The sequence below is a fragment of the Neolamprologus multifasciatus genome, chromosome 20 (assembly GCF_963576455.1).
Source record: "Neolamprologus multifasciatus chromosome 20, fNeoMul1.2, whole genome shotgun sequence".
Lineage (NCBI taxonomy): Eukaryota > Metazoa > Chordata > Actinopteri > Cichliformes > Cichlidae > Neolamprologus > Neolamprologus multifasciatus.
Genome location: NC_140458.1, coordinates 36,003,027 through 36,017,352, shown reverse-complemented (window position 1 = coordinate 36,017,352; position 14,326 = coordinate 36,003,027). Strand labels below are relative to the sequence as shown.

Sequence of the window (14,326 nt, the reverse complement as noted above, 5' to 3'; positions counted from 1 at the left end):
AAATCGAATGTCATTTCTTTTTTTTAACAGAACTTCTAGCTACTTGAGGAAGTCTTTCACTTTTTTTTCCACCAATAGGAAACCCCCTATAAAGTGATAAAATGTGGCTATTGAATTCAGAAGTGATTGTCATGGGACAAATATTCTTTTGTGAAGTTTTGGAGGGGGTTTTATCTCCCTTGTGAGTTTAAGAGGTCACATGGTTTGCATCACACTGCTTTATACCTGACCACCTGCTTTCACTTCTGCATAATGAAAACTGCTTCTTGTGTGAGCACAGTCATCCTCTTATAACCTGCGCTCTCACGATGCAGACTTCACGCGCTGAGGTAAGTGACTTTTCATTATATTCTGTTTGAAAGTCATGCTTCATTTTAGGAAGTCTGAACTCGCAGTGTAAACATTTACGTACGTGTAAACCTCCTGATAAGGCTCTTTTAGATTTACGGTACTGTGCGTAAGTCTTGAGCCACCTCTTATTGTTTAAAACCGCGCTTGTATGAGTCAATCTTTTTTCTCTCTGAACTCTCTTAGACAAGCTTTCTTGTCATTTCAGTGATTTTCAGCCCAGTTCTTGTGTGATCTGGCATATCTCAGCCTTTTCTCCCTGCTTTCCTAACTAAAGAATGGCTACTTGACATCCCCATATTTCTAAAGGGTTTGACTTTCAGACACTGCACCACTTCTTCTTTTGTCCAGTTCCTTTAAATGCTTTAAGGACACAAAGAGAGGTCAGTTTTTTACTTAATGGCTCTCAGAGAATCACCTCGTTGATGCAAAAATACTATTTTATACGTGTTTTGTTCTTTGTTAAGTTGTCAGTTATGAATCTGTTATTTCATTGTCCTTGGAAGCAAAATGTAAAGAAATGAGGGGTTGCACTGTACTGTAGGATGCAGGTGGTGTTAATATTTTATTATGTATATCATATAGTATCCTCAAACCTTTTGTAAGCAACTGAATTTAATTTTCTTGACTTTTTTCAGGCTCTGGTGAAAAATATCCTCATCCTAAGCCAGCTTTTTCCACTGGTGAAGACCATAAATACAAAATTTTTACCATGTGACACCAATCTGAATGAAACTGAAGTTGACTGCAGTGACAGACCACTCAAGTACGTCCCCTTCATTAAGGCTACATCTGTAGCTTACATAGATTTAAGCCGGACTAAGATAAACCGAGTATGGCCGCATGCTTTCACAGGTGTCCCAAATCTGCATACTCTAAAGTTATCAGGCAACTGTCAGCCGGGCAGTCTGAGAGCTCTGGAAGACAGGTCTTGCAGAGTGAAAATCTCCAGGTATGCTTTCAAGCCCCTACTAACACTGAAACATCTGGATTTGTCAGGAAACAGTCTTGCCTACATACCATGGTTACCAGCGAGCCTGGAAGTCCTTCATCTAGAGAACAATCAGATCTTCAACATTATCTACCCTCTAAAGACTCCACATCTCGAAAAGCTCTTCCTCAGCAAGAACTGCTTTTATGCAAACCCGTGCAACCAGTCCTTTTACATCAGTGAAAAAGTTTTCCAAGAGCTCCCCAAACTCAAAAACCTCACATTAGGGTATAATAATTTGACAGCTATCCCTAAAGGACTGCCACTCTCACTGGAGAGTCTGGACTTAAGAGAGAATACAATCACAGAAGTCTTAGAAAAAGCATTTTTCAAAATGACTGCCCTGGAGGACTTAAATTTGGAGTGGAATTGCCAACGTTGTGACCATGCTGCAAGGCCCTGCTTTCCATGCCCACATAATGAGTCTCTAAAGCTACATTCAAACTCCTTTTATTCTGAAAACAGCTCCATTACCATCCTAAGTTTGAGGGGAAACTCTCTGAAAACATTTCCAAAGGACCTTTTCAGACCATTGAAGAAACTGAAAATATTGGACCTCTCTGACAACCTCCTGGCACATGCCATGCAAAATGGGACCTTCTTTAAAGAGCTAACAGGGGTCAAGTGGCTGAGTCTTATCTATAACTATGAACCACTGAAGACTTTTCCAGAACTTAATCTTTCCCCATATTTTAACAACATGTCTGATCTGCAATGTCTTCTTCTGAGTGGTAACTTTTTCCTAAAATTTTCTGATGAAAGCGTTGAAGTCCTCTCCAAGTTAAAAAGTCTAAGAGTTATAGAGCTGAGAATGAATTTCATTAACACTTTTAATATGACGTTTCTCAAACAGTTACCCTCTCTAACTTCTGTTGACCTCTCCCAGAACATGCTTAATTTCCTCAAGTGCAGCTCAATTTCACGACCTGGGATTGTGGATGTAAACCTGTATGCAGGCTCTCTTCATAATCAACCTCTCACTCTAATGGACAGAGACGTCACATCTAGAAACAGTGTATGGGAAACAGACCAATTAAATGCTTTGGAAATGTTAGAAGACGGTGTGACAGATATCCCAACACTATTGGGCTTCCAGCACCGAGCAGATGTTCTGGACAAAAGATTTCCAGTAATTACATCACTGTGGGACTTGAGAAATTTTCATTGCAGAGATAAGCTGACATTTGACCTGTCTCAGAATGATATTGTGTACCTTAACAAACATGTGGTTTCAGGCATGGAGAACGCCGTTTGTTTAGACCTTTCCTTCAATTACATGAACCAGGCACTGAGGGGTGGGGTGTTTGAAGGTATGACACATTTAGAGTTTCTTAATTTGTCTTACAATAGGCTTGATCTTTATTATAATGATGCTTTTGGGGAACTTAATTCATCTCTGAAGATATTAGATATCAGTAACAATGACTTTCATTTCAATATGAGGGGCATGGGCCATCGTTTTGAGTTCCTTGAAAATTTGAATCAATTGGAAGCTCTAAGTCTGGCAAACAATGCTATTGGGATGCGAATCAACCAAAGGCTGATCTGCAATTCTCTGAAGTACTTTGACTTCTCTGGAAATCACCTGAACATCATGTGGGACTCTGACAACAACAAGTACACTAATTTCTTCCAGAACCTGACAAATCTAACCTACCTGGACATCTCTAACAACCATTTAAAATCGCTCTCATCTGAAGTGCTGAGTAACCTCCCAAGTAGCCTCAGGGCTCTCATCGTCAGCAGCAATGCTCTAAACTATTTCCCATGGCTAAACATCTCTGCACTTACCAGTTTACGTTACCTGAAGCTGAATCACAACTTCCTTTACAAACTGCCAAATTATGCAGTAATATTTGGAGTCAATTTTACCTTCCTGGACCTCAGTCACAATCGGCTCAGTTATATTCCTGAAGATTTCTTTAATAACGCAAAGTCCCTAAAACATTTGTATCTCAGTCACAATCAGATCAAAGAGCTGAACCGGGAGCATCTTCCTGTCCTCTTTAAAAATGGCACTCGCCTTGAGAATCTCACCCTGCATGCCAACCCCTTCAAATGTGACTGCAATACCTCCTGGCTCGCTGACTTCTTGAGTACTACACCGGTGCACATTCCTTATCTGACCACAGATGTACGGTGTGAATTCCCAGAGTCTCTGCAGGGTGAGAGCATACTGTCCATGGACCAGCGTTCTTGCCAGGACATATATGGTAGTGTGGCCTTTGTTGCCTGTTCATTAATGACTCTGGTGTTTACTGTTCTTCCTTTACTGAAGCACCTCTACGGCTGGGATATGTGGTATTGCCTGCAAGTGCTCTGGGCTGGGCACAAAGGCTACTCCCAGATAGCTGGGACCGATTCGCATTATCAATATGATGCCTTTGTGGTGTTTGACACCAGCAACCAGGCTGTGAGGGACTGGGTTTACAACGAGTTAACTGTCAATCTGGAGAACTCTGGTCACAGGAGATTTTGTCTGTGCTTAGAAGAAAGGGACTGGATTCCTGGGCTGTCGTGTATAGAGAATCTTCATGATGCAGTACACAGGAGTGTGAAAACCGTTTTTGTGCTGTCCAGAGGTGTTGACGGAAATGTGAATGGTGTGATCCGCCAGGCCTTCTTCATGGTTCAACAGAGGCTTCTGGATGAGAAGGTAAAGTAGTAAAATCAGCCTGTATGTTTTCACATATTTTGTAACTTAACCCACAATCCTAAAATTATCCCTAATTCTGTCTTGAAAAGGTGGACGTAGCTGTGCTGGTTTTGATGGATAAGATTTTTCCCAAACTGAAGTACCTTCAGCTGAGAAAACGGTTGTGCAGAAAGTCTGTGTTGTCATGGCCGCATCACCCATGTGCTCAACCCCTGTTCTGGAATCAAATGAGAATGGCGTTGTCATCAGATAACCTCAAATTTTATGACAACAACATGAGTGAAAGTTTTATATAACCTACTTTTACATGCTAGCAGAGACAATCATGATTACAAAGATCTTCATATCGCTAAATATTAACTTGACCTTCCATTAACATGCTGTCACATACATTTGGTTGGTGTTATAATTTTATTAACTCTTCCATATATATGTTGTATATATTGTTCTTATTCCTCTGTTGCTTTATTTAAAAATCAGTTTCTCTGGGACGGTATTTGTTGTTATTGTTATTATGATCATTTGGATGTATTAGCTTAAATTTTCTTGATTTTTTTTTTATTTTCCTTTGGTCCAGTGGTTTACAACATCTGTATTTGTATTTGCAGAAAATAATATCAGCTTTCCTTTCCGTTATATTTTGTCAGACGGAAGAACTTTTGATTGCGTTTGTGTAGCACCTTAACCTGTAATTTACCCATTTTATTATATGTACTTTGCTCCACACGCTTAAAGTCATTCATTACTTTTTATGCAGTCACGATGCGTGGGCGACACAATGGCATATCTGCTATATGAATGCGCACAATCTGGTGTGCTGCTTATCAATATTTGTCTTCAGACCACATTCACGTTTGGGTTGCAGCATTAACTAAAGCAACGATATAAGAGAGCTTGACTTGATTTCCCTTGAGTGGCTTGATTTCATAAATACCGGCTTACCAGCAACACTGAGCCGTCTGCAGAATTTTACTCCTCTTCCGTTATGTTAAGGGAGGAAATGAAACCAGCACTTGTTGCAGGTTACAGATCACTAAGGACTTCATTATCACCTACTTAAATGATCTATTGTTCCTGTTTGTTTAATGAGAAAACAAAATCACGTCATGTTTTCATCGTCTCGGTTCTCTAGCTTGGCGGGATCTCTCTTCTGAGACCGAAACCAGGACCAAATACAGTTATAGTTACTCACTGTAATTTCTGCTTTATGTTCTGTTGAATGCAAAATAGGATCGCGCCGAACAGCTGCACTTCCCCGATACACTTCAAAGAGCTCCTAACTGCACTGTCACAAGTAATAGCCCGGTTTTACCAATCACATGGTGTGATCTTAAATTATGTCTCTACATCTACTTCAAGCAAACTCACTTTTGTCTGTGTGGCTCTTTTGTTTAAAAAACCCAACAATATTAACTTCCATCTGCTGTGTAGTAAAAGGAATTTCAGAGCTTTGGCTTTGCGTAATACCTTCCAAGTACCATTCCCAATTCATGATTCATAGGTATATGAAAAAACCACCCAATCATGGCTCTTCGCGCTGCCCCACCACGGCGCTTCGTCGCGCACGCGCCAGCTGGGAGAGCGCGCCCACGCGGACCCGATGGCAGTACAGGTCATGAGCTGAGCTGCTGAGATCATGGAGCCTGCGCGGAGGTCGGACAGGGTACTGATGGGACTTTACAGTGATGGAGAGGCACCTGTACGGTAAGCTCGGGCAAACATTTGGGTGCGCACCTGGACTTTGTCGAATAAAAAATAAATAAATCCAACATGAAAACATTATTTCAACAAATTAAACTGTGTGCTTTTAGTTTTAGCGGCAGATTAATTATTATGTAAGGTACGAGTCCGAACTCATGTAGCCGTGTGCATACGAGCAAGAAACTAATCCGTCATGCGGTGGTCATAGTAGAATTATGCTCCGTCTCTGTCGAGGCTGCCCAATCACATGCACAGCGACAGTTTTACTCGTGCCACGCATGGAATACGGTTAGGTCTGCTCGGTAGTTTTTCCATTGAGGTGGCAGGATGTTGAGCTGCAGGAAAAGCCTTCCACAGGATTGTAAATTATCATCCAGAACAACCGATCTATGCCGTTGCAGTTCGGGCGGTGATTCGACTTTTCTCTTCGCAGCAACAGCTGGCTGCAAACTCAGAAGTAAGTGCAGCGGCTTGTGGACTGAAATGGAGTGAGGCGTTGTCTACTTTATTTCAGAATTCCGCTCTTCCTTCATCTGTGCTTTCTCATTCTGCCGCTGTGGTTTGACGTGGGAGCGTGCAGCTGCGTAAACTTGGCGCGTCTCCATGAACATGGACCGGTGACTTGTGATACCACCATCTTAATGCGAATAATGCAAAAGGGCAAAGCCTTTAATAGTAGCTTACCAAGCTGCCTTGAGTAGAATTTAGAATTGTTTAGAGCCTGTTTGTAATTTTATTATAAAATCTAATTAATAGAATAACAATATTTACTAATTATTGGCCACATTCCTCCACTGAGATACCAGAAGTACACACAAATGGGTACCACTGAAGGTTCATGACGCTAACTTCATTGTCTCCACAGTGGATAAGGGATTGACAGCTATGTTATGACTGACAAGAACACTTAGCCAATCGCTCAGTTGAATCCTGTGTAGTGAGTCCCAGCACCCAATCCTCATGGATTAGAGGAGGGATTATGATGTGGATTTGCCTCTGCAGATTTGCAGACAGGCCCCCATTGTGGACTAGGATGATGCTGGGGTGCACTTACTTTGATATGGATATAGTCTTAACATGTGTCTATTTCTCTCCAGTTTTAGCTGGAGCCTAAGGCACAGGTATGTTGACAGCCTAGCAAAGCATAATGACAGATTTGCAATTGCACCTGAGGGACAGTTGGTAAAAATTGTTGCATTTTCCCATGTTCACTGCAGATTACACACTTTTGTTTTCCCTGCAGGCCTGAACCAGCGTGAGAATCCCAGCACTTTGCAATAACTAGAGTTAGTGCTGTCCATGGTGCTGAAATGGTCATACTGGTCCACCTTCTTCCTTTTATTTAATATTCTTTCACGATCTACCGTGGTGACTGAGACTGTGGGAGGTTTTCTAAATATAATGAGCGAGAGTGTAGAAGTAGCCTGTAGTATACTGCACCACTAATGTGCAGTCTGCTTAGAGACATTTCTTTCCTGTCCTCACATTGTCACTCTCCCCTAATAAGGAAGAGCGAGGATTAGGGAGTTCTTCAGCAATTGTAAGTCAAGTTGTAAAGCACTTTGGTCTGAACTCCTTTCCTGAAGAAGCACACTAATCCTATACCTTTGTGTAAAAGGTTCTCTGGGGAATTAAATGTTTAAAATGTTCATTAAATAATTACCACAAACCATGAATCAGCCTGGCTGTGACCAGAAGTTCAGTTGACAGTATTGTTTGTTATATAGGTGTTGCTTCTAATGCTTGGTGTTGATTAAGTAGTTCTTGATTTAAATCATTGGTGTAATTTTATTTATGTTGCACAGCTGCTTGTGTTGATGCAACCTTTAACTGCCAAATCAAATTGGTTTTAAATGACTGTCTCACTTTCACCTTTCTAGAATCCATGATGTCCTGCACTGTAGCTGAAATTACAAGACCACTGACCTGTGTGTCTGCGAGACCTGTTGCCAACAGTGACTGCTGCTTTCCTCAAATAGGACTAAATAAAAGTCAGCCTCAAGCGCTAAACAATCAGTCATGGACAGGTGAACACTGAGAGGCCAGTACGTGGCCTTTACTTACTCTGTTATCCACAAAGGACATGAGCATATTCTCAGCTTTAACAGTTTCTTTTCAGATGTTGTATTTTGCCATGTAAAAAAAAGAAGATGCCTTTAAATATTAGAGCCAAGCCCACACAGAGCAAGCTTTCTGCTGCTGCAAAAGGTAGTGGGCACACCGATGGCAGCTCATCTCATTCACGCTTCTCAAGGTCCCCTAAACACGGGAAAGGCAAACAGGCTGTAAGCTCAGCACCAGGGGCCCGTTCAGGGTTAGAGCCAGGCTCTGTGTCAGGAGGTGTGCCTGCAACACCATCTAAACTGACGGGGGGACAAGGGTCAGTGTCAAGGCCAGGTTCAAAAATCAAAGCTGAGCCAGAAGCAGGCAAAGGGTCAACGCGTGGTTCAGCGACAGCACCAGGGGGTAAAACCTTGTCCATGGAGAATATTCAGTCTTTGAGTGCTGCATATGCCACATCAGGTACTATGTATCCCAGTGAGCGGGAGTCCTTGGAACCCTCTGGCGGGTACCCCAAAGGCACCATGACACTAGGTCGAAGTACCAGCCGCTCCTCCTACACTGGCCGGACGACAGCTACGGGAAGCAGCCCAAACATCACATCTTCTGGGATGCATCACTTGTCAGATCCTTGTGGAGACCAGAGTTTTGTTTCTGGAGGGACTTCTAGTTTACGGCGGCAGTCTGGAAGACTCACACAGATAATGAATTCGACTGGACGTGGAGAGGTTTCCACATTTGATCTCCATTCTCAGCTGAGGGATCTGCAGAGAGAGAACAACAACCTGCGAAGAGAACTGGAAGGAGGTAGGGATGGAAGGACAGGCCCCAGCACGAACAGCGTCAACTTTTGGAGCCCAGATGTAAAGAGAGAAAAGGGCGTGAGGCGAGAGGAGGCAGCGAGGAGCTCCACTGTGAAAGACCAGTACAGGACAAACCAAGAAGATTTGCAGGTGAGCTTGTTTCAAAAATAGCTGCATAAAAAAAACAGACATTTTCTCCACTAAACACAACTGTGTGACACTGTTACTTCACATGAAAGGTTCTCAGTGTAACACCCATAAAACTGCTGCTGTTATTGATGGTGGACTCCTGTCAGTCTTGCTTGTGGCCCGTGTTAGCACTTGCCAAATCAGCAATGAGACATACATGACACAGGTCTACACGGATGTGTTGGCTAATTGCCCCTGCCCTCCATCGCCCACAGCTCGACTGTAGAAAGCAATGTTTACTTAAATCTTTGGTTTGTACTGTTACATAATTCAGTATTGGCTAAATTCAACACTGTTTAACATATTATATAAGCTTGGGTCATATTAGCTGGTGAAGTCATTTGGCAAGATAGGAAACTAGCATTTTATAATGTGTTAGCTGTAATGCAGGGGTGTCAAACTCTAATCCTAAGTGGGCTGGGTCGCTAAATGTCAGGCCAGGTCAGATTTGACCCTTTGTCAGGTCATTTAGCTGTAACGTTAGCAGCTAGCTTTAACTTAACTGCATGAATCTGGGGATGCTAAGTTTGTAGCATGACCTTATTTAAGCCACAAAACCAGACGGGGGTCCCATGAATTAAATGCCTCAGTCACATCCTCTTTTGGCCAAGGTTACTCGAGCTTTCTTATTAGGTAATTATTTAATGCTAACATGGATTAATTACCTGCTATGTTACATAGACAGTGGTCCAAAATCTCGCTGACAGAGGTGACAGAAAGTCTGGTAAGGTTGTATGTTCTAAATGATGCTACAAACTGTTCAGACATTAAAAAGCATTAAAAGTCAGTCAACAGAAGCCTGCAAGTACCTGTTACAGTAAATGCTGCATTTTTGATTTTACTTACTTAGTTCTTTAAAACAGCACTCTTTAAAAAAGCCTGAATGGTGTCTGCTCGCACACGCCATTCAGGCTTTGTGTGCTGACCCACCCATCTCCTCTGCATATCATGGCCCTCACTTCACTTCATACCTTTTGCTTCTGACTTCAAGGTTGCGCTGAAAGGCGTCTGTGCAGTTCATTTATAATGATGTTTGCGAGGCTCCTTGTGTTACCATGGGAACGTGCACTAGTGGCATCCACTCCAAGTTTCTAAAAACCTCACATCTACTCCTGAAGAGACCGTGACTCGTCCTGTGTCACCTGTCCCTGGAGTGTGGTCCATTCAGTTCGAGGCATCATCCATTTGTCTGCCTCACTGAGCAGCTATCGTATCTATTATTCCTTTATCTGAACTCTTTGTGCTTTTCATCCTGACAGTATCTCCATTTACTTTTTAAGCTTTTTTTTCTGATGGAAACACCTTAAAAGTCGTTGTATTCAACATGAAACTCAGAGTCTCTCACGCTAAGAAATCGCTTTAGCAACTCCCAAATGTTTGTATTGTTCTTTTAACCAAGCAAAAACCTTGATCGTATCTTCCATGTCTCCCATCTGACTCCTCCTTCTTGTAACCAAGGAGCCACCTCTGCATTCATATTTATAGCTTTTTTCATCGCACATTGTCACTGAGTGCGAGGACACTGTGACACATACACGCACACCTACACACGCATACACGCATTTTTCTCATTTCAAAAGCAGCAAACTTTATAAAATAAAGCAGGCTGTGTTGTTTGCACAAGTCACGCTGCAGCATCCTGCCCTCAAGTGAAGCTCGTGGAAGTTAATATAAAGAAAATGCTCATCAGCTGTTTGCAGGAGCAAACCGTTGGGCTTGATCACGCCCTGATTTTTAATTTGTACAGTATTTTTCTAGTGAGCGCAATAATAACTTTAAAAAACCGTCGCCTTGTTCTGTCTTACTCTTACTTGCGCTGTCCCCGAGCAGCTACTGATGCACACACCTAGTTAAGCTTTACCTCATCACAGTCTTGACTAGTTATGAAATTCCTCTTTTTGTCTCTCCCTCTTGACCTTTACTATAACTCATAAGGCTCACAGCCCACATAAAACATAACATGTCAAATCTGAAAAAGACTTCTTTTAAAGAGAAAAAAGCAGCCGTATCACAGGAAGATGTTATTCTTAAGCTTGCTAATCTCCCTCACCGCCGCCGTCTCCCCTCCCTTCTTTCTGTCACTTTCCACTCTTCTTTTCTTCATTTCTCCTGGATGTTTTCTTTCTTTCCTTCTTGCTCTTTGAGAGTCTGTGGAAAGAGTTCAGTCTGGCATGAGAACTTTGTTATTAGCATAAGGAATGTCACCTCTTCTCTCAGCAGTGACCAGTTTTGTCCCCTAACCATCTGCCTGTTTTGCTTATGTTTGCGTCGGCTGCGTGTTTGTGTGCGCAGTTGCACGTGTGTACTTGTATCTTGGTTGTGTACGTGTTTGTGTGTAGGGCTCTCCTCCCACTCCGACTTAATATTCAATGCTTGTTGTTGCATTGATTATCTGTGTTCACCCTCGGCTGCCTCCTACGTCTCCACTCCGTGTCCTTGGCTCCCTGCACCTTCTGGACTGGAAAGAGCTGAGAATAACCGAGTAAAACACCTTCACACTGATTAGAAAATTTTAATTTAACTTTCTGATAAATCATTGTCTGAATTTTGTAAGTTGCTGTTTGTGTGTGTTTATTTATACTATACTTTCTTTTTCCGCACAGTTACAATTTCATGTGTCTTTTTAAGCACTGATTGAATTTCCAATCGAAAATCAGGAAGCTAAAAGTAAACAAACATAATATATTCTGTTCTTTTGCCTTGTGTGCTGCAAAAGCAGGAATGTCAAAAGAAATTGGTTGCCCCCAGCAACACACGGACAGTTAGCGGTTAGTTGTTAAAATGGTAAATATATCGGCGTATTGGTTAGTCATTGCAGCGGAGAACCTCCGCAGCCTCACGGTTACGAGTTCAGCAAATTTTGTTTAAACCCACAGAATTTATTTTAAGTTCCAGGTTAAGCCCTGCCAAGAGTTTAGATGCATTTACATTCTTTATCGTGAAGAATTAAAAAATATATTTATGAGCAAATAAAGGTTCCCCCAGTTGTTCTATTGATTTTAGCTGAACGTTAAAGGTTTTCAAGGTATCAACCTAAAAGTCAAATCTTGGACAATTATATGAAATGAAAAAGGATTTCTGTTAATAGTAATGATAAGAAGAATCAAATCAATCCACAAAGTAAAAGACACAACTTTTTGTTTTCTTTCTGTCTCTGTGTTGCAGTCTGTTATGATATACTCACAACTTCAGAAACCTTTGAACTTGCGAGGAGTAAACTTACTGTTAATTTGAAAATATGGATGCTGACTCTCTTTAGGTCATTTTACAATATTCATAAATTTGTTTACATCCGTTGATTTTTTATTTCTATATGGAATTCCTTCGTACTTGAAACTCTTTCTCAATCCTGTTGCTCTACTTGTGAGTAGCACAAAAGGAGCTTTTGTGTGTTCTCCATGTGCTGTGAGGAGAAAACCCGCCCCCTTGTGGTCATAGTGTGTAACTAGTCTCCAAGAGCTTTGTGAATTAAGATGTCTAAATGAATCTAGCTAATGGTTCTTTGTTCCTATCATGCTTATCATGTGTCTTTGTGTCTTACATCATCTCTCTGCTGCAGCCTGGGAATAACAGAAGAAACAAGGTCTGTCTTCACATACCCTCCCATACTTTACATATGTGTGTTTTCACATGTTGTGCAGATTTGCTCATGCATAATTGGTATGTTTATTTAATTATTGAATAAATGGGAACTTTGTCTTTTATAGCAGCTTCCTTTAACAGTTCAGGAGCTTCAGGAGGAGCTGCGGGCTCATAGAGAGATGAACAGTCGTTCCCAGCAGCACCGTCAGCAGGGGAACTCCTATCGAGAGCTCCATATGGACCAGGACCTCAGAGGGGGACTCAGCCCTGGCCACAGTCCCAGACAAAGCCCCAGCAACCTGCAGAGTCCTGGACCAAAGAGCAGCCCCAGAGCCAGCCCATCCAACACCTACAATCCAAGGCAACAGGAAGCTGACATCATCATTCACAGCCCTGGATACGGCTGTAACACTGCAGTAGCCGCACAAAGAATCAGCCCAGCTGACACCCTTCAGCGTGGGCTGAGGAGCAGCCCGAATCAGCCTCTCTACAGTCCTAGCCACGGTCCCGGGATTGTACCCAGCTCTGGTTCTCTTCACCCTTGTAGTCCCTGTCAGGTGCCTGGGTGTGACGGCTTCTCCTCACCTCCTCCCCTGGCTCCATCAGAGGAGAACTTCTTCCAACTGCAGTCAGAGCACGAGCGGCAGGCCAAGGAGCTATCCCTGCTGAGGAAGACCATGGAAGAGATGGAGATGAGGATTGATTCTCAGAAGCAGACGCTGGGCGCCCGGGACGAGAGCATCCAGAGACTGTTAGAGATGCTTCAAGGCCAAAGCCTAGGTCAAGGTCAAGGTCAGGGACACTGGGGACGGGGACAGCGGACAGGCATAATAACCATGGCAGCTCAGGAGGCTGAAGCCCAGCTGGAGAACGTGCATCTGAGAGAGGTACACTTTTTCCTGCTGATATTTATACACATCTGAAGCTTCATCTGCACTGTCAGCGCAGTTTTAAGAGAAGGCTGAGCATCATGCACTAATCAAGACAACTTAGTGTAGAACTCTCGCAGGTTGGATTTCCTGAATCACCTTTTGATTTAACCGTCACTGAGTCAAATATCCCTCATTACCAAATAAAGATCCAAGTTAAGCCACTGTATGATCATGTGCATATCATTCATGCATATCATAAAACATTAACACAGCAGGTCATTTTCAACACCAAAACATTGTCTTGTTCTTGGGTTTTAAAAATATTTTCACTTTAAAGCTGATGCTGAACTATTTGTGTTGCTAATGTTAATTGATGAGATTACATACCTGACTTAGGTGTGCATGCATGCCTAATCTGTATACATTTGTGTCAGTTTCTATGTATTAAGCAAAATGTGGGAGCAGGAATCAGCTCAGCAGGTCTTATCAATGGGCCAGATTAACATACGGCGAGCTCTAAGCCTGCGTTGAGCCATGCAGTTTTATAATCTGTGTGTGTGTGTGTCCTCCTGAGTGTACTCATGTGGTAGCTGAACAAACACCAGTTTCTGTGTGCAGCATTTGATATTCATGGTTAATTCTGCAGCCCATGACTTGTTATGCCTTCAAATAAATACTGAACTAGATAAATCAGAATTGAGTTTAGTCTATGGAAAAGCAAACTCGTCTCTACTCCTCGTTGTTTCTTTTTACAATTAGAGTTTTATTAAGTACCAGCCCTGCAGCCAGTGCTGGTGTAGCACAGGTGTATCAGTATGCTCAGTATTCAGGGGCAATACCAGGCTGCTCTGTGCACCTCACTACTGCCTTATCTATTTTTAACTCCTAAATCTTCTTAGCCTTTAATTTCTCTACCTCTGTGTGTGTGTGTTTTATGTCGGTGCATGCTACCGATATTGTTTGTATCATTATGTTCTTGTTTTTCTGTCTTTGTTTGTCTGCCTCTGCGTCCGCTGTGCAAACTCAAAAACAAAATTGTGTGTGTGTGTGTGTGTGTGTCTGTGAATGAGCATGCGTACACATCTGGAGCCAATCGGCTTAGTGTTTCCAAGTGAGAACACTC

The 14,326-nt window shown here is 42.3% G+C and overlaps 2 protein-coding genes across 3 annotated transcripts in view; both read left to right on the top strand.

Annotated features, from left to right (window-relative positions):
• The first annotated feature begins 114 nt into the window (after window positions 1-114).
• Window positions 115-7,692, top strand: tlr9 (toll-like receptor 9). Its single transcript, XM_085146169.1, has 4 exons — window positions 115-329; window positions 987-3,995; window positions 4,085-5,699; window positions 7,577-7,692. The coding sequence occupies exons 1-3, from the start codon at window positions 309-311 to the stop codon at window positions 4,289-4,291; spliced, it is 3,237 nt and encodes a 1,078-aa protein (XP_085002295.1). The 5' UTR covers window positions 115-308; the 3' UTR covers window positions 4,292-5,699; window positions 7,577-7,692.
• A 152-nt stretch (window positions 7,693-7,844) lies between these two features.
• LOC146495503 (ERC protein 2-like) overlaps window positions 7,845-14,326 on the top strand; it is a 162,466-nt gene continuing 155,984 nt past the window's right edge. For both annotated transcript variants that reach the window (XM_085146166.1, XM_085146165.1), the window contains exons 1-3: window positions 7,845-8,710; window positions 12,309-12,332; window positions 12,457-13,218. In XM_085146166.1, coding sequence (XP_085002292.1) covers window positions 7,847-8,710; window positions 12,309-12,332; window positions 12,457-13,218 — 1,650 coding nt within the window. In that variant the 5' untranslated portion in view covers window positions 7,845-7,846. The remainder of the gene's footprint in view (window positions 8,711-12,308; window positions 12,333-12,456; window positions 13,219-14,326) is intronic.

Bases quoted from the DNA above. Each gene is read 5' to 3' on its own strand.
- tlr9 (XM_085146169.1), top strand. From the start codon at position 309: ATGCAGACTTCACGCGCTGAG. The intron at 330-986 runs GTAAGTGACTTT...GACTTTTTTCAG, and splicing joins TGCAGACTTCACGCGCTGAG to GCTCTGGTGAAAAATATCCT. The intron at 3,996-4,084 runs GTAAAGTAGTAA...TGTCTTGAAAAG, and splicing joins AGAGGCTTCTGGATGAGAAG to GTGGACGTAGCTGTGCTGGT.